We start from the raw sequence: 19,331 nt of genomic DNA, 5'->3' as shown, positions 1-19,331 counted from the left end.
CCCGGCCTTGAGTTTTTAGGAAATAATTTTTTAATCAAAATAAACACATTGTGAGCAGGAGGAATGCCTTATTACAGGATTCAGAATGCTATAATTCCTAACTATAAATAGCAAACTATTAATCCTTATTAGACCTTAGTTGACCTGGCACAAAATTTTGTTGCCAACAGTAAGGAGCTTCCATGTTTCCCTCAATAATGAACTACTCATTTCTTCACCTTCTTAGATTTTCGAAAAAGTGTTCAAGAGGTGTGCCCAGGATTTGGAAGCAACAAGAGAGGCCATCTTTCTCAATCATAATCTCAAAGTTAATATAAACTTTCAAATAATGCTAAGCAGACAAATACAGTATATTCTTAGGCCTTCCAAAGAAGTCTATGTTCCTATAAAGCTACACCTTTAGAATGGCAGTTATTCTACTGGCCACAGCATCCATACCTAGAACTGGTCACAGATGGCTCTATCAAAGAAATATGTGTGGGAGCAATCTGTAGTATATCTGGTTCCAGGCTATCAATGTAAAAGCTCTTTTGAGAGCATATAATTTTAAGTGCCTAATTCTCCAACTTTTTTTTTTTTTTTTTTTGTGAGACAAGGTCTTGCTCTGTTGCCCAGGATGGAGTGCAGTGGCACAATCCTGGTTCACCTGCAGCCTCAACCTCCTGAACAGCTAAGACTACATGTCCACCATGCCCAGCTAATTTTTGTACAATCAGGGTTTTGCCATGTTACTCAGGCTGGTTTTGAACCCCTGGGCTCAAGCAATCCACCCACTTTGGCTTCCCAAAGTGCTGGGATTACAGGTGTGAGCCACTGCACCCAGTCAATTCTCCAATAATCTCACAGCCAAACTGCAACTGAATTCCACCTCAAACAAATATTCAAATGCAGAAGACTCACCCAACTAATCAAGGCAGCTTTAATATTCAGGGGGAAAAAATGCCTGGATGAAACTGTAAAACCAAGCATGATAGAAGACATGCTTTTAGGCACAGGGGAGGGATGACAAAAAAAAAAAAAAAAAAGAGAGAGAGAGAAGGTAGATAATGGAAAGAATACTAGAAGACAGCCTGCCATGAGGTTCTATTTTACCAGGGGGGTGATGGGTGCACCCAAATCTCAGAAATCGCAACTAAAGAATGTACTTGGCCAGGCGTGGTGGCTCATGCCTGTAATTCCAGTACTTTGGGAGGCCGAGGAGAGTGGATCACCTGAGGTCAGGAGTTCAAGACCAACCTGGACAACATGGTGAAACCCCATCTCCACTAGAAATACAAAAATTAGCCTGATAGGCTGGTGCGCACCTGTAATCCCAGTAACTTGGGAGGCTGAGGCATGAGAATTGTTTGAATTGTTTGAACCCAGGAGGCAGAGGTTGCAGTGAGCCAAGAGCACACCATTGCACTCCAGCCTGGGCGACAGAGCGACAGAGCGAAACTCTATCTCAAAAACAAAAACAAAAGAAGAATTTACTCATATAACCAAACACCACCTGTTCCCCAAAAACCTACGAGGATCTGTAGATTTTGTTTCGGTTCTAAAATCCTAATATTTGTGACTTGTTACTCTGAATGACTCTAAGAAACAGATAATCTTGTGCTTTCCATGGATCCCCAGGACAAAACAATAGGAAAGAAAAAGGTAACACAATTGGTGGCCTTTAGTATCTAAAACAATATACTCATACGATGCCCTGCTATTTCAAAATACTTTGGTTATACCCTACATTTGATCTTCACAATAAAAATCCCGTGAGAGAGTACTTATTTCTACTTTACAGAAAAAGCTAGATGTCAGACTGGTTAAGTGGCTGAAGAGTTAATTGTTATGCTATACCAACACTGAGAGTACTAGTAACAAAGTTAATTTTAAATTTTAATACAAGGTAAGAAATAGGACTTAACAAATACCCATTAAGAATGAGGACTGGGCTAAGTGCAGTGGCTCACACCTATAATTCTAGCATGTTGGGAAGCCAAGGCAGGAGGACTGCTTGAGCCAAGGAGGTCAAGACCAGCCTGGTCAACATGGCAAAACCTTGACTCTACCAAAAAAAAAAAAAAAGAAGAAGAAAAGGAAAGAAGCTAGGTGTGATGGTACTCCACTATCATCCTTACTCAGGAGACTGGAGCAGGAGTATCACGCGAGCCCAGGAGTTTGAGGCTGCAGTGAGCTAGGATCGTGACACTGCACTCCAGCCCAGGCAACTCAGTAAGACTCTGTCTCTTTAAAACAAATTTAAAACAATTACGTCTCCTAAATTAACTAATTTCCTTTTTTGAAACCATTATATAAAATAACCCATAACATTTTTTATCATGTACTAGGCATTATACTAAGCACATGAACTATCTCATTTAATCTTTACAACAACCCTATGGTATTATACTATTACCTCAATTATATAGGTCAGGAGTCCAAGACTTACAGCTCCCAAATAACCAATTGATGAAGGAGCAGAGCTGGGATTCAACCTGGGCAGTTCCCTACACCATGTTCACCTGCAGACATGAGTTACCTAAGTTTCATCAAAGCATGCTAAATAAGCACAGGCACTATGCTAAGTACTAGAAATAAAAGCTGAATGATGCAGTTCCTACTGTAGAAGAACTCTCATAAGACTTCAGTGGGCCAGGCGTGGTGGCTCACACCTGTAATCCCAACACTTTGGGAGGCTGAGGCAGGCGGATCACAAGGTCAGGAGATGGAGACCATCCTGGCTAACATGGTGAAACCCCGTCTCTACTAGAACACAAACAATTAGCCGGGTGCGGTGGCACACATCTGTAGTCCCAGCTACTCGGGAGGCTGAGGCAGGGGAATCGCTTGAACCCGGGAGGCGGAGGTTGGAGTGAGCCGACATCGTGCCACTGCACTCCAGCCTGGCAACAGAGTAAGACTCTGTCTCCAAAAAAAAAAAAGACTTCCGTGTAGATAAAATGGATTAACATGAACTACATCATAGTAGATTCCTAGGTATTTCTTTTTTTTTTTTTTTTTTGACTGTGTGTCGCTCTGTCGCCCAGGCTGGAGTGCAGTGGCCGGATCTCAGCTCACTGCAAGCTCCGCCTCCCGGGTTTACGCCATTCTCCTGCCTCAGCCTCCCGAGTAGCTGGGACCACAGGCACCCGCCACTTCGCCCGGCTAGTTTTTTGTATTTTTTAGTAGAGATGGGGTTTCACCGTGTTAGCCAGGATGGTCTCGATCTCCTGACCTCGTGATCCGCCCGTCTCGGCCTCCCAAAGTGCTGGGATTACAGGCTTGAGCCACCGCGCCCGGCCGATTCCTAGGTATTTCTAATACCTACACCCAAACTACCGCTGTGATGATGCATATCCTTGTCTTAATACTTTATCCAGCCAATAGCACACTCACTCTGGGTAATCACTACCCAGCATTCTCTGCTTCGAACATGGCTCAATTCTTCCAGGTTGTCCCATCTTCCTCTAATGACTACATTCATATGCCAATTCAGAAAGGTACCCATCATATTACAGTGAATTATTTGTACAATTAGCTGTCCTTTCCAAACTGTAAGACAAGAACCATATATCTGTTTTATTCATCACAGAATTCCCAAGGTCACTTTACAGGTCACTCAACACATTTTTTGAGCCAATACATGTTGGCTCAATGAAAAAGTACTCAGTGACAGGGTTTGTCCTTAGCACAGCTTGAATTCAATCATTTCATCAATTTAAGTATGTCTGTTGTCATCATTTATCAAACTGGCCTATGTATAATGCATGTTTATATGTACATGTATATTTATGTGTATGTGTGTATGGATATGTGTATATACATGCATTTATTTCCTTGCTCTTTCCACTGAAAGAACCAAGTAGCAAACAGGGTACGTAATGCCTGGGTCTTGGTCCCTAATACTACTCCACACTAAAAAGAATCAAGGAGGCCGGGCGCTGTGGCTCACGCCTGTAATCCTAGCACTTTGGGAGGCTGAGACGGGCGGATCACGAGGTCAGGAGATGGAGACCATCCTGGCTAACACGGTGAAACCCCGTCTCTACTAAAACTACAAAAAAAAAAAAAAAAAAAACTAGCTAGGCGCGGAGTCAGGCGCCTGTAGTCCCAGCTACACGGGACGCTAATGGTGTGAACCTGGGGGATGGAGCTTGCAGTGAGCTGAGATCACACCACTGCACTCCAGCCTGGGCGACAGACTGAGACTCCGTCTCAAAAAAAAAAAAAAAAAGAATCAAGGATCCTTGGATGTCAATGCTGGGCCAAGGTAGATATAAGATAAGCCTGCCATCATGTTATGTCAAAAAGCAAGAAAGGGGCTGGGTGCGGTGGCTCACATCTATAATCTCAGCACTTTAGGAAGCCAAGGTTGGCGATCACTTGAGATCAGGAGTTCGAGACCAGCCCGGCCTACATGGTGAAACCCTGTCTCTACTAAAAATACAAAAATTAGCTAGGTGTGGTAGCACACATCTGTAATTTCAGCTACTGGGGAAGCTGAGACACAACTGCTTGAACCCAGGATGGGGACGCTGTAGTGCCGAGATCATGCCACTGCACTCTAGCCTCTGTGACAGAGCTAGACTCTGTCTCAAAAAAAATAAATAAAAGCAAGAAAGTACTCAAGAAAAATGAAGGGGACACATCATAAAAACACAGGAACCAACCTGAAAGAGTTTACACTGGCCAGATCTAGGATATTTTTAGGGAAAAAAAAAAAAAAGAAAGGTGAGTGTAAGTCCACACTGATAACAGATAAATATGGATGAGGGGAGGGGAAGTTTCTTCTTTATAGGGGCAAATACAGAGGGAGTGCTAGAATTGGAAAGTCATCATAACCCATCAGAGCAGAGATGAGCTCAAGCAAGAATCACTAATAGGTGCTAAAACTAGAGGGGAAATTTTGTGATTTTTTTAAACAAGTATCATGCCATGAATTGAAAATACAAAGTCAAATCCCACCTCTACCACTCATGAGTTACAAGTATCTTTGGCTAAGTTAAGTTTCTCAAGCTCAGCACAACTGACATTTTGGGCCACAAAATTCTTTGTTGTAAGGGGCTGTCCTTTAGCATCCCCCCATTAATGATAATCAAAAATGTTTCTACAAATTGCTAAATGTCCCCTGGGGGACAAAAATTCTCCCTGGTTGAAAACAATACGCTAAGAGAACTAACTGCTCTGAACTTTTGTTTTCTCATCCATAAAATGGGAATACATAGCCTGAATATCTATCTTACTGGGTTGGAGGAGGAGGGTGGCAATAGTATTACTGTATTTGCATGGTCTCAAAACGCACCCCAGATTGCTTATTCATCTCAACGGAGAGGAGAAAGAGCAGTAATCATAGAATGGAAAAATCATACAACATCTTGACAGGGTAATCAAAATTAACATCACCAAAGAGGAATAAATGGACACTACGTACACCTTCAAACATGATACCCTGAGAAGGCCATAATGTGATTTCTGCATTATTCAGGCTGAGAAAGCCTAACTTGAATCTAATTACTTTCGAGTATCAGAAAATCCCAAAATGGGAAATGTTCCATTAATAAAAAAAGGAGGCCAGGCATGGTGGCTAATGTCTGTAATCCTAGCACTATGGCGAACCCAGCCTGGATAACACGGCAAAACCCCATCCCTACAAAAAAAAAAAACAAAAATTAGCTGGGTGTTGTGGCACATGCCTGTAGTCCCAGCTACTCAGGCGGCTGAACGCAGGAGGATCACTTGAGCCCAGGAGGTTAAGGCTGCAGTGAGCCGAGATCAGGCCACTGAACTCCAGCCTGGGTAACAGGGCAAGACCCTGTCTCAAAAAAAAAAAAAAAAAAAAAGAGCGGTGGGGGAAAGGGGTTGTAGGCTGTATTTTTAATATGTTGATGTCATAAAAAGAAGAAAAAACACTACGGAAACGCTAATGACTAAAAAAGACATAACTATAAGTAATACCTGACCCTAGACTGGATCCTGTATAGAAGAAAAAAACTGCTATAAAGGACATGTTTGGGTCCATTAATAATTAGAATGACAGATGAGACAGAAGTATTTTGTCAATGTTAATTGAAGGTTAACTGTATTGTGGTTACATAAGAGAATATCCTATTCTTAAGAAATATACACTGAAATATTTAGAGTTGTAAAGACCATGATTTTCTACTTTACCCTTAAATATTTCAGAAAAACTGTGTACACATGAGAGAAAAATGTTAGTTCGCTATACCACTTCCGCAGAGCAAAAAGAAAACTGTTTAATGGCTGACACATAACCTTATATATGTTACAAAAAGGGTTAACATACCTGAATAGGAGATGGCTTTTCCCAGCCCATTTCAAAAATTCCCATCAGTAACTCCCGTTTCAAACAGTAATCTTCAAACTCATTTCCTTTTGTGGAGGTCACATCCTAGTCAAACAAACAAAAGGAACAATAAAAGAATAAATAACAGTGTTTGGTAAATTTGGTGTCCTTTGGAAAATTTATCTGGGTCGGACATGGTGGCTCATGCCTACAATCCCAGCACTTTGGGAGGCCAAGGCGGGCAGATCACCTGAGGTCAGAAGTTCAAGACCAGCCTGTCCAACGTGGTGAAACTCCATCTCTATGAAAAATACAAAAAATTAGCCAGGGTGGTAGCGCACGCCTGTAGTCCCAGTTACTCGGGAGGCTGAGGCAGGAGAATCGCTTGAACCCAGGAGACAGGTTGCATTGAGCCCCGATCGCACCCACTGCAGAGCCTGGTGGGGACAAAGCCAGACTCTATCTCAATTTAAAAAAAAAAAAAAAAAACAAGGAAAGAAAACTTACCTGACTTTAGTACTTTACCTGCCCAATCTTAAATATAAATACATGCAGATTACTTGTTTTAATCTGTATTTCAACTTTTCCTGAAGAAAAATCACTTGTCCTGCTTTGACACACAAGCTATTTAAAAAACTATGTTTTGGGGAAAGGGCACTTGGTCATAGCCTTTTTTTTTTTTTTTTTGAGAGATGGAGTCTCGCTCTGTCACTCAGGCTGGAGTGCAGTGGCGCGATCTTGGCTCACTGCAACCTCCGCCTCCCAGTTTCAAGTGATTCTCCTGTCTCAGCCTCCTGAGTATCCGGACTACAGGCGCCCGCCACCACACTCGACTAATTTTTGTATTTTTAATAGCGACAGGGTTTCAACATGTTGACCAGGCTAGTCTCGAACTCCTGAAATCAGGTGATCCGAATACAGGCAAGAGCCACTGCGCCGGGTCCCTCGTCATAGTCTTCTAAGGACTGGTGGAATAGTGTTATTTTTTTACACAAATATCATGCCATGAATTGCAAATCACAAGATATGAAGTCAAATCCCACCTCTACCACTCATGAGCTACAGATATCTTTGGCTAAGTCAAATTTCTCAAGCTCAGCACTACCGACATTTTGGGCCACAAAATTCTTTGTTGTAAAGGGCTGTCCTTTAGCATCCCCCCCATTGATAAGCAAAAATGTTTCTACAAATTGCTAAATGTCCCCTGGGGGACAAAAATTCTCCCTGGTTGAAAGCAATACACTAAGGTAACTAACTACTCCGAACTTTTGTTTTCTCATCCATAAAACGGGAATACATAGCATGAATATCTATCTTACTGGGTTGGAGGAGGAGGGTGGCAGCGGTGTTAAGGTCCTGAAACCAATTCCCTCCAGATACCGAGGGACAGCTGTACTTCACTTGTAGTTCCCCACCATTATTCTACTTGTATTTTACAACCAACTTACCGAAGTTTTGATTCTAAGATCCTTTGGAGGGAGTTTTAAAGTCTTTTTCCAGTCATCACCAGGTCTAGAGAGAATACAGTAAATTTGAAGTATCAAAATTTATAGCATCCAAGATGATTCATCTCAATTATAATTGCTTTTAAAAGCATGGTAAGTTTTAATATATTCCATTTAATATATCTAACAAGATAATTAAACAACTTTAGAAAAAGTGTTCTTACACAGAAACAATCTCAGGAGGATAAAAAAAATCAAGAACAGAAGGGATTAAGGCATCCATCGTCTTAAGCAATATTGTATACCGTATAACTGTTGTCAAAAGGTGTTTTGTTTGACCTACACAGCGTGTGTTTGAATTTAAATTGGTTTAAATTAGTTTTCAACATTTAAAAGTTGTAAGATTTTATATATCTTATAGAACTCCTGGGTTCAAGCAATCCGCCTGCTTCGGTCTCCTAAAGTGCTAGGATTACAGGTGTGAACCACCATGGCCGGCTATTCTCATTTTTAAAACAGGTTAACAGGCCAGGAATGGTGGCTCATACTGGTAATCCCAGCACTTGGGAAGCTGAGGCAGGCAGATCACTTGAGGTCAGGAGTTCGAGACCAGCCTGGCCAATATGGTGAAACCCCATCTACACTAAAAATACAAAAATTAGCCAGGCATGGTGGGCACATCTGTAGCCCCAGCTACTTGGGAGGCTGAGGCAGGGGAATCACTTGAACCTGGGAGGCAGACACTGCAGTGAGCCAAGCTCACGACACTGCACTCTAGCCTGAGTGACGGAAGGAGACTGTCTCAAAAATAAGTAAGCCGGGTGCCGTGGCTCACGCCTGTAATCCTAACACTTTGGGAGGCCGAGACAAGTGGATCGCCTGAAGTCAGGAGTTCAAGAGTAGCCTGGCCAATATGGTGAAACCCCGTTTCTACTAAAAATACAAAAATTAGCCAGGCATGGTGGCATGCGCCTGTAATCCCAGCTACTCAGGAGGCTGCGGCAGGAGAATCGCTTGAACCCGGAAGCCAATATCACGCCACTGCACCCTGCGACACAGCAAGACTCCGTACCAATAAACAAAACAAAACAGGTTAACAGTTACATCAAATAATTGATGTAATGCACTCAGCACAGTGCCTGGCAAAATAATAGCACAATATTAGCCAATGAGCATCTCTTAAACTTTTTTTTTTATTGGAAATGCCAGAAACCATGAAAGAGAATAAAAACAAGGAGAATATAAATAAACTTTCTTTTGGGCCAAGTAAAAACCTCAAGCAATAAATACTCAAAGCATCTAATAATTAAAAAGATCAGGGAACATCTGCAGACAAAGCATTTAACTGTGACATCTTTGAAAAAGTTTTCACTGTAGCTGTTCTTACATAACCAGAGTCCCCAAAACATTTCAAATGCTCAACTGATAGAAAAAAAGACCACTTACTTTACTTAAAACTAGGTCCTACATAATGCAAATACTCTAACACTGGTAACTTTTTGCTACTAATTCCAAGACTACTATACTAAAGCCTTTTTTTTTTTTTTTTCCTGAGATGGAGTCTTGCTCTGTCACCCAGGCTAGAGTGCAGTGGCATGATCTCAACTCACTGCAACCTCCACCTCCTGGAGTTTAAGCAATTTTCCAGCCTCAGCCTCCAGAGTAGGTGGGATTACAGGAGCCTGCCACCACACCCTGCTAGTTTTTGTATTTTTAGTAGAGACAGGGTTTCACCATGTTGGTCAGGCTGGTCTCGAACTCCTGACCTTGTGATCCGCCTGCCTCGGCCTCCCAAAGTGCTGGGATTATAGGCGTGAGCCACCGCGCCCAGCCTACTAAAGCCTTTCATCTAAGTCTGTATCATCAAAGTTTCTGACTAAAAAATGTCAGTATGACATACTGTTGAATTCAACAAAATAGTGAGTAATAATGCATAAGATACAATCCAAAGCTTGAACACAAGAAATTTATAATCTTTTTTTTTTTTTGAGACGGAGTCTCGCTCTGTCGCCCAGGCTGGAGTGCAGCGGCCCAATCTCAGTTCACTGCAAGCTCCGCCTCCCGGGTTTACGCCACTCTCCTGCCTCAGCCTCCTGAGTAGCTGGGACTACAGGCGCCCGCCAACTCACCCGGCTAGTTTTTTGTATTTTTTAGTAGAGACGAGGTTTCACCATCTCGGCCAGGATGGTCTTGATCTCCTGACCACCCATCTCGGCCTCCCAAAGTGCTGGGATTACAGGCTTGAGCCACCGCGCCCGGCCAGAAATTTATAATCTTATGAGATGAAAAAACTATTTAAAGTGACAAAGTAAGTGACAGAGGTAAGTATTAGAAGCGTTCTGAGACACTTGACGGGATCTAGAGGACTTCATGGAAGAGATGGCACAGAAAATGAGATCTGAAGAACTTACAGAATTGAAAAGAAACCATTAATTGTAGGAAAACCAGAAAAGAAAACCCACTGTTGTCCCAAAATCAGAATTTACTATTTTTTTGAGATGGGGTCTTGCCCTGTCACCCAGGCTTCAGTGCAGTGGTGCCATCATAGCTCACCACGGCCTTTATTATTTGTAGAGACAGGGTCTTGCTATGTTGCCTAGTTTAGTCTCAACCTCCTGGCCTCAAGTGATCTTCCCACCTCAGCCTCCCAAAGTGCTGGGATGAACAGCATGAGCCATCATACCCAGCCCCAGAATTTTTAAAATAGAAACTATTCTCATAGGCCAGGTGCGGTGGCTCATGCCTGTAATCCCAGCACTCTGGGAGGCTGAGGCGGGCAGATCACCTGAGGTCAGGTATTCAAGGGTAGCCTGGCCAACATGGTGAAATCTCATCTCTACTAAAAATACAAACATTAGCCAGGCGTGATGGTGCACACCTCTAATCCCAGCTACCTGGGAGGCTGAGGCAGGAGAATGGCTGGAACCCAGAAGGTGGAGGTTGCAGTGAGTTGAGATCACACCACTGCATTCCAGCCTGGGCAAGGGAGTGAGAGTCCATCTCAAAAAAAAAATTAAAAATAGGCTGGGTGCAGTGGCTCACATCTGTAATCCCAGTACTGTGAGAGGTCAAGGTGGGCAGATCACTTGAGCTCAGGGTTCCAGACCAGCCTGGGCAACACTACAAAACCCCGTTGCTACTGGCACAAGCCAGTAGTCCCCACTATTTGTAGGGCTGAGGCAGAAGGGTCACTTGAGCCTGGGAAGCTGAGGCTGCAGTGAGCCGTGATCGTGCCACCATACTCCAGCCTGGGCAACAAAGTGAGACCCTGTCTCAAAAAAAAAAAAAAAAAAAAAAAAAAAGTTATTAAAAAACAGTTAAAATTAGTCTAAATTTTGCTAACCTACTTACATTCTGTCAAGACAAACTACAACCAAAGTAGTATTCATTTCTATACCAATTAAAGCATTCACCTTAAAAATAATGGAATATACACTAATACCAATTCTACCAGTGACCTAACCAATTCTGTTGAAAATTAGTTATTAGAGGTCCTAGTGAAACACATGCAGTAACTATACGACAGTCTGGTAGCTTGTATAAGCTATTTTTCTGTAAGAAGTGAAAAGATCTAGGTTGTAATAAAACATATACCTCACTTCAGTAACCCAGTGTCAACATCTTATAAAGATTCCCAGGGTTAAATTATTTCACATGACAATTTTGGTTTTTTTTGGAGACGGAGTCTGTCGCCCAGGCTGGAGTGCAGTGGCACGATCTTGGCTCTCTGCAACCTCCACCTCCCGAGTTCAAGTGATTCTCCTGCCTCAGCCTCCTGAGTAGCTGGGATTACAGGTGCATGCCACCACACCCAGCTAATTTTTGTATTTTTAGTAAAGACAGGGTTTCACCATGTTGGTCAGGCTGGCCTCGAACTCTTGACCTCGTGCTCTGCCCGCCTCAGCCTCCCAAAGTGCTGGGATTACAGGCGTGAGCTACTGCACCTGGCCTTTTTTTCTTTTTTTTTTTTTTGTGAGATAGAGTTTCATTCTTGTTGCCCAGGCTGGAGTGCAACAGTGCAATCTCAGCTCACTGCAACCTCCGCCTCCCAGGTTCAAGTGATTCTCCTGCCTCAGTCTCCCGAGTAGCATTATAGGCATGCGCCACCACGCCCAGCTAATTTTGTATTTTTAGTAGAAACAGGGTTTCTCCATGTTCGTCAGGCTGGTCTTGAACTCCCAACCTCAGGTGATCTGCCTGCCTCGGCCTCCCAATGTGCTGGGATTACAGGCACGTGCCACCGCGCCCAGCCCTGTATGGCAAGTTCTTAACAAAAGCCAAACATCAATTGGAGCCAAGAATCTTAAATGTTAATTTCCTATAGCTGAATCTTTACAGTGATGGTTACCATTCAAATACTCTAATTAAAACATACACTTAAAAGTAACAAATAGCCTACATACTTTCAGCTTACCCTGTAGTAAGAGGAGGCTCTTCAATTTTAAGGTTAACAAAAGGTTTCTGAGACTGTTCAGAACTGTGTTCTGTGAGTTCAAAATTCTTAGTTCCCGTTTTATATGTAAAAGGAAAAACAAAAAAAATATTTTTTTCTGGTAGAGACAGAGTCTCGTTATGTTGCCTAGGTTGGTCTCAAAATCCTGGACTCAAGTGATCCTCCCACATTGGCCTCCCCAAAGTACAGGGATTACAGCCCTGAATCACCTCAATCAGCCAACTTTTTTTTTTTTTTTTTAAAGTAAAAAAGCTAAGTTCCATAACGTAAAAAAAGTTACGAGGAAATTTTCTGAGTGAACAATGCTTGGAGTTCAGAAGGCTGGGCAAGTCTTTAAATACTCTAAAGACTCAGACTGAGTCTTTAAATTTAATATTTAAAGTTGGCTTTATGTGCTGTTTAGGGTAAGGTGCAGTCATAACAACACTAAATAAACTATACAGACAAAAAAACAAGATGACTAATAATTTTATTCATTTATAACAAACTAAGCTAATAACTTTTACACTGATTATGAAAGCCAGAAATGTTTCCAAAAACCATTTATACAAAATTTGTGTATATCATCTGTCCTTAGGATCACTACATGCTGAATAAATTATGGCAGAAATAATGTTATTCTATTGCAAATACCTACTGGCCATAAAACAAAGTCATCTGTTCTCTATTTGGAATCAAAATGGCTAAATTAAGGCATAAGTATTAATAGTCAACACCAAAGTAACAAAAATCTTGGTTCCCCAAAAGTGTTTATTATAATTTACTCTAACACTTACTTAATAGTGGTGGTCATACTCTGTGCTTGCTGCTGAGTGCCATTATTGATTGTGTTGGTGTTTTTCAGCTGGTTCATCTGTTGCTGTGTCTGTGTGCCCCCTCCTCCAGGGCCACCAGTGGGTTTCACAGGGCCTCTCAGCTGACCATTTTGACTGGACAGACCCATTATAACAGGGTTCTCTGTTCTGGCCGTGCTCATGCTGTTTTAGTTGCAAAGGTGTCTTTCAAACTTCAAAACTTTTGAAAGTCAGTAGAGAAACTGTAATAACAGTTTATTAGGCTCTCCAAAATGAAGAGATAAATAAGTCTTGCTCAATAAATGAGTCCTTTATTGCAATGCAGGCAAGCACCTGTAAGTCTCTGAACGGTAAGCAGCAGTAACTTGCTCCCTTGCACGGAATCAACTTTTTATTTTTAAAAAGCCCTCTAACAAGCTTGAGTTATGTCTGAATTCACTCACGTCAATCTGAAACAAACAAACAAAATTAAATTAGCAAACACAACAGAAAAACTTTGTTTCCTTTTTAAAAGAACCCCTTTGAAAGAACTCTCCTCTTTTATATTTAAGAATTAATAATACAGCTACACTTAGACCAAATCACTAGCCAAGCTAGGAAAGACACAACTTTGAACTATCTCAAAAACACAATGAGGCCAATCTCAAACATTTAAAATTGTTAATTCAAAGCAATCCAGAGAAGATTATGTAGAAAGAGACTAGTAAATTACCACTACTTGTCAAATTATAATCTGCTCAGTTTCCTCCCCAGGAATTCTCTAAAAGTCTCTGACATCTCTAAAAGTCAGTGATTCATTATACTTAATTGTATTACAACTCACTGAAGTATCACACGACTTAAACAAGACAATTCATTAATTTTCTTCTACTTCTGATAGCAATCGAGAGTCTTTATAGACTTAAGTGAGCTTTTGACTTGAACTTCACACTTCCAGGAAAAAAAAACCACTTTTGTGCCCTTATGAATTTCAACTATTAAACTTTATGGGCTGGGTGTTCGTGGCTCACGTCTGTAATCCCAGCACTTTGGGAGGCCAATGCAGGTGAACACTTGAGGTCAGGAGTTAGAGACCAGCATGGACAACATAGTCAAACCTCATCTCTACTAAAAATACAAAATTTAGGCCAGGAGCGGTGGCTCACGCCTGTAATCCCAGCACTTTGGGAGGCCGAGGTGGGTAGACCACGAGGTCAGGAGTTCAGGATCAGCCTGGCCAAGACGGTGAAATCCAGTCTCTATCAAAAATACGAAAATTAGCCAGGCGTGGTGGCAGGTGCCTGTAATTCCAGCTACAAAGAACTGCTTGAACCCAAGAGGTGGAGGTTGTAGTGAGCCAAGATTGTGCCACTGCACTCCAGCCTGGGCAATAGAGCCAGATTCTGTCTCAAAAACAACAACAACAAAAAACACACAAAATTTAGCCAGGCGTGGTGGCGCACAACTGTAATGGAGTCTCAGCTACTCAGGAGGCTAAGGGCCGAGAATCACTGGAACCTAGGAGACAGAGGCTACAGTGAGCCGGGCGACAGAGTGAGACTTTGTCTCAAAAAACAACAATAAAAAACTTTATGAAGAAAAATGTATTTTCTTTTTTCCTTTTTGTCCTTTAAAACAATACACGAAGCAATCAAGAGAATAGTGTATTTCTGCCATAATATATTCAGCAAGTAATGATCCTAAGGACAGATGATACACAAATTTTGTATAAATGATTCTTTATTTTGAAACTGACAAAACAAGATAACTCTAATAATTTTATTCATTTATAACAAACTCTGCTAATAACTATTCTAGTTTCAAATAGAATAAAAAAAAAAAACAGGAAAATTCCTGTTTAAAAAAAAAACTGTAGAAGAGTAAACACACTAGTAATTTTAAGAAAACTTTCCAAGAAACCCAGCGTAGTAAATCTAATTAATACTTAAAAAAAACCCAAAAAACAAAAAAACAAAAAACTGGCAGGACGGGCACGGTAGCTCACACCTGTAATCCCAACACTTTGGGAGGCCGACGCTGGTGGATTACCTGAGGTCAGGAGTTCAAGACCAGCCTGATCAATATGGTGAAACTCCATTTCCACTAAAATACAAAAATTAGCTGGGCGTGGTGGTGGTCCTCTGAAATCTCAGCTCCTTAGGAGGCTGAGGCGGAAGAATCACTTGAACCCAGGAGGCGGAGGCAACAATGTGCCGAAATCACACCACTGTACTCCAGCCTAGGTAACAAGAGCAAAACTCCGTTTAAAAAGACACAAAACTGGTCAACCTCATTTTAAAATTATCCGTAAATGGAAATTCTTACTTTTATTTTTCATTTTATTTTTTGAGACAGAGTCTTGCACTGTCGCCCGGGCTGGAGTGCAATGGCACGCTCTCAGCTCACAGCGACCTCCACCTCCCGGGTTCAAGTGATTCTCCTGCCTCAGCCTCCTGAGTAGCTGGGGATTACAGGCATGCGCTACCATGCCCAGCTAATTTTTGCATTTTTAGTTAAGACGTAGTTTGGACATGTTGGCCAGGCTGGTCTTGAACAACTGACCTCAGGTGATCCGCCCACCTCGGCCTCCCAAAGTGCTGGGGTTACAGGCGTGAGCCACCCCGCCCAGCCACTCTTATTTGTTATTATTACTTTTGAGACATGTTGCCCAGGGTGGAGTGCAGTGGCCCCATCTCAGCTGACTGCAACCTCCACCTCGTGGGTTCAAGCGATCCTAATGCCTTAGTCTCCCAAGTACCTGGGTGGGATTACAGTCCGGCTAACTTTTGTATTTTTCAGTAGAGACGGGTGTTATCAAGTTGGCCAGGCTGGTCTCAAGACTCCTGACCTCAAATATCTGCCCGCTTTAGCCTTCCAAAGTGCTAGGATTACAGGCGAAAGCCACCGTGCCCGGCTGAAATCTTAATTGTAGTTAATAAAAACATACAAAGACCCGAAAACAAAGCCCTACTCTGTTGGCTTTTGATTTAACCCCGTTACATTGCTTTTTTGTTTTTGTTTTTGAGGCGGAGTCTCGCTCTGTCACGCAGGTTGGAGTGCAGTGGCACTATCTCGGCTCACTGCAACGGCCGCCTACTGCGTTCAAGCGATTCTCCTGTCTCAGCTTCCAGAGTAGCTGGGATTACAGGCGCCCGCCACCACGCGCAGCTAAATTTTTTGTATATTTAGGAGAGACGGGGTTTTGCCATGTTGGCCAGGCTAGTATCGAACTCCTGACCTCAGCTGATCCGCCTGCCTTGGCCTCCCAAGGTGCTGGGATTACATGCGTGAGCCACCGCGCCCAGCAACCCCGTCACATTTCTTACATAAAATACACAGCTTACGAGTGCTGATTCCTTCTGCCATACACCAAGGCATGTGAAACTCAAAATTTTAAAGTCAACAGATCTCAAAATTTATGAGAAAATGCTCCTTGATTATGCCTTCCTTAAAAAAAAAAAAGGAACAAGTTGCTCACAAGCAAATCCTGATTATCACATACACAAAGTTGTTTACTTTAAAGTCCTTCTGACATCTTAAGCAGATATGGTTAACAGCTACTTTCCTGTATTGACGGGTTTATATTATGATCAGCAACATCACGCAGTTCACACAGAGACTTAGCTGTTTGCAGAGCACTAAGAGGATGAAAAGGGCAACCTCTAAAGACCGAACGATATCATCATTACTGTCCATCATGCACAGTAAGACCTCCTATATCCTTAAATCCAAAATGAGACTATGTGATAACTGCTCCCTTCTTAAACTGAAACCTGCACTGCAGCTTTGTCTCAGAGAAGGAAATATTCCTCCTATCCCTTCCCAATTTAGATTTTCAAGTTATCTTTCTACATTTTCAAAACAAAACAAAACACAAAAAAACGAGAAACAGACTAGAAACGTAGACTAGTTGGGAGGAGCCCCTAGCGGAGTTAATTACAGCACTTCTCAGATCATAGTTAGCAATTGACAGTTTCACACCCAAAACAGTATCGTCATCGCCAACAAGAGCTTTTGTTTGCAAATGCAGCGCAGTTTTTCTAAGCTTTGCCTGCAAGTTGGAGTGACTGGGTTTTATTCTGAAGGGAAAGGGGGGCTGTGGAAGAGAAAAGAAAGAGATAAGGGAAAGAGACAAGTCAATGACTGGAGCCCCACAACTGCAGGGAAATTTCTTGCCCTCCCCCCTGCTGCCCCTCACCCCAAACACACACACGTCAAGTCAGCTCCCTCTGACCATAAACACAAAAGGTTGGGGCTCTGCAATCCTATCTGCGCAATATGAGCCGGCAACCAGCTCCATCAGTAGCAAACAATAGGGACTCCCCCAAGGAGGCCCCAAAGGGACCCCCCAACCCAGAAATCCCCCTCATTTCCTCCAAGAGTCTGGGGCTCCATATACACCCTCTTGTTATTGACCTGCAAGGCCTACCGCAATCAAGCAGCGGTCAGTTCGCTTCTAAACCGAGCCTTCCAATACAGCATGTCCCTGCCGCCCCCTATAGGGCCGCCTCGTACCCTATAACCTCCACCATCATCCCCCTAAGTCCCTGCCGCCCCCTTCGGCCTCATATTCCCTCATCTTCGATAAAGCTCCTCCGAGTACTTAGCCTGCTCCTCCTGCCGACCCTGCCGCGCACCACATTCCTATATTCGCCTCCTCTCAGGCGCCCCCACCCCACACAGCTGCCGCCCGCCTTCCTCCCCAGGCCCGGCCAGGCCTTAGGCCTCCGCCCAAGAGAGTCCCCCAGAGCCGGCCCGGGAGACTCCCCGCAGCCCCCACAGCGCTGCTGACCTCGACCCCACCACCTCACCCCAGGCCTCGCGGCTCGGGCCCGTGTCCTACCAAGGAGGCCACTCCCGCTCGGCACCCTCGGTCCTTTATTGTTGACTCGAAGCTCCCAAAATGGCGGCCGCTCCTTCCTCCTCGGAAACCTCCGCCCGCCCCCACTCGGCCCCCTCGCTACGGCCTCCTCCCGCCCCCGCCCCCACCCGGCTCCGAGGGGCGCGCAGCCCAGCCGCCCGCGCCGCCGGCTCCCCCGGCCGTCCAGCCCTACCTCCTCCGCTGCCCGCTCTCGTGGCGCCGCCGAAGTCGCCGCCGGGCTGAGCTAACTCGGCTCCTCTGTCCCCTCCCTCGCTCGCCCGTTCGCCTGCCCGCCGCCTCCTCCCTCTTTCCCTGCCTCTCCGCATGGCGGCGACCGCGGCTCCTCCTCCACTCAAGATGGCGAAACCTCGGCCGCCGCGGCTACATCCGCCGCGGCGTCACTGCCTTCCCGGCCTGGTGGTGAGAGGAAGCCGGGCCGCAAAAGCCTCCTGAGAAGAAAATGGAGGGCCCTTCTCTCACACCGACGAGAAAAGTTCGAGGGAGAAATATGAGTTCCTTTCTGAAGGGACAGGACGGCTGCTTTTCCACAGCTGCGAAGTGATTGGGGAATGGTGGCTGGCAAGGGTAGCCCTGCCTTCGCCCCTCCAAAGTAAAAATAGGGAGTTGAGACCAGAGGAGCATCTCTTTATTACATGTCTAAGGCTATGTTTTGAAAACTGGCCCCCGGGCAGCTGCTGGGGGACAGGAAGCTGACCTGACTTCTCGTGCTAGCCGGGGAGGCTGATGCCGGGCGTAAGGGGCCGCGTCCATCCAGGAAGGCGCGGGACTAGCGGCCCGGAGACGCGGGGCGCGCGTCTGAGTGTGGGGGCCGGAAGGGGGGCCGACCGGGCGTGGAGGCCGCGCCAGGCAGGAGGGAGGACTCCAGGGAGCGCGCGGGGGGCGCTTCGAGGTGGGGCAGGGCGGGCCAGTAGGGCGCGCCTGGCTAGGGGAAGGCTCCGGGCTTGAAAGTGCGCCTGGGGGGCTGGTTGGGGGTGGGGGCAGGCACCGGGCTTGAGGATGTGCCTGGGCGGGGGAAGGCTCCACGCAAGAGGGCGCGCCTGCGGGTTGTATGGGGGGGTACACCGAGCTTGAGGGTGCGCCCGAGGGGCTCTCATGTGAAGTGTACTAGGCTTGAGGGCGCCCCTGTGGGGCTGGGTGGGGCAAAGGCACCGAGCTTGAGGGTGCGCCTCGGGGGGCTGCGGGGGGAAGGCACCGGGCTTGAGCGTGCGCCGGGAGAGGACGGCGGGGGACCGGACTGTGAGGGCGTATCTTGGGGGACCTGTTGGGGAGGAACCGGGAGGTGAAGGCACAACTGGGGATGAGGCGGGGGCAGGGGCCGGGCTGTGAGAGTGCGACTGAGGGGGATTACTCCGGAACGCATGGAGCAGGGGTAGCTCACCGGAGTGGTGGGGGGAGAAGCTGGACTGTACGGTGAGGAGTTGGTAGGGCGCAACCCTCTTCTCCTGCCGTCGAAGGGCAAGACTCAAGAAAGTGGGAGCAGAGGAGGCCGGGCCCT

At 44.9% G+C, this 19,331-nt stretch overlaps 1 protein-coding gene across 4 annotated transcripts in view; it reads right to left on the bottom strand.

Annotated features, from left to right (window-relative positions):
• The window catches only part of DDX6 (DEAD-box helicase 6), a 47,142-nt gene extending 28,520 nt beyond the window's left edge, over window positions 1–18,622 (bottom strand). The window contains exons 1-4 of one of the 4 annotated variants that reach the window (XM_021926609.2): window positions 18,531–18,622; window positions 12,958–13,424; window positions 7,732–7,795; window positions 6,284–6,388 (exon numbers count right to left, since the gene is read on the bottom strand). In XM_021926609.2, the coding sequence (XP_021782301.1) occupies window positions 6,284–6,388; window positions 7,732–7,795; window positions 12,958–13,157 (369 nt within the window). In that variant the 5' untranslated portion in view covers window positions 13,158–13,424; window positions 18,531–18,622. Of the gene's footprint in view, window positions 1–6,283; window positions 6,389–7,731; window positions 7,796–12,957; window positions 13,425–17,765; window positions 17,901–18,008; window positions 18,454–18,530 lie in introns of those variants that run through there. The other 3 variants (XM_009187443.3, XM_009187444.3, XM_003910793.4) reach the window with 3 other exon arrangements.
• Window positions 18,623–19,331: the final 709 nt, after the last annotated feature.

The sequence above is a fragment of the Papio anubis genome, chromosome 12, assembly GCF_008728515.1.
Source record: "Papio anubis isolate 15944 chromosome 12, Panubis1.0, whole genome shotgun sequence".
NCBI classification, from domain to species: Eukaryota; Metazoa; Chordata; class Mammalia; order Primates; family Cercopithecidae; genus Papio; species Papio anubis.
The sequence above is the reverse complement of the archived record's forward strand: the minus strand, read 5'-3'. Positions and strand labels throughout refer to the sequence as shown.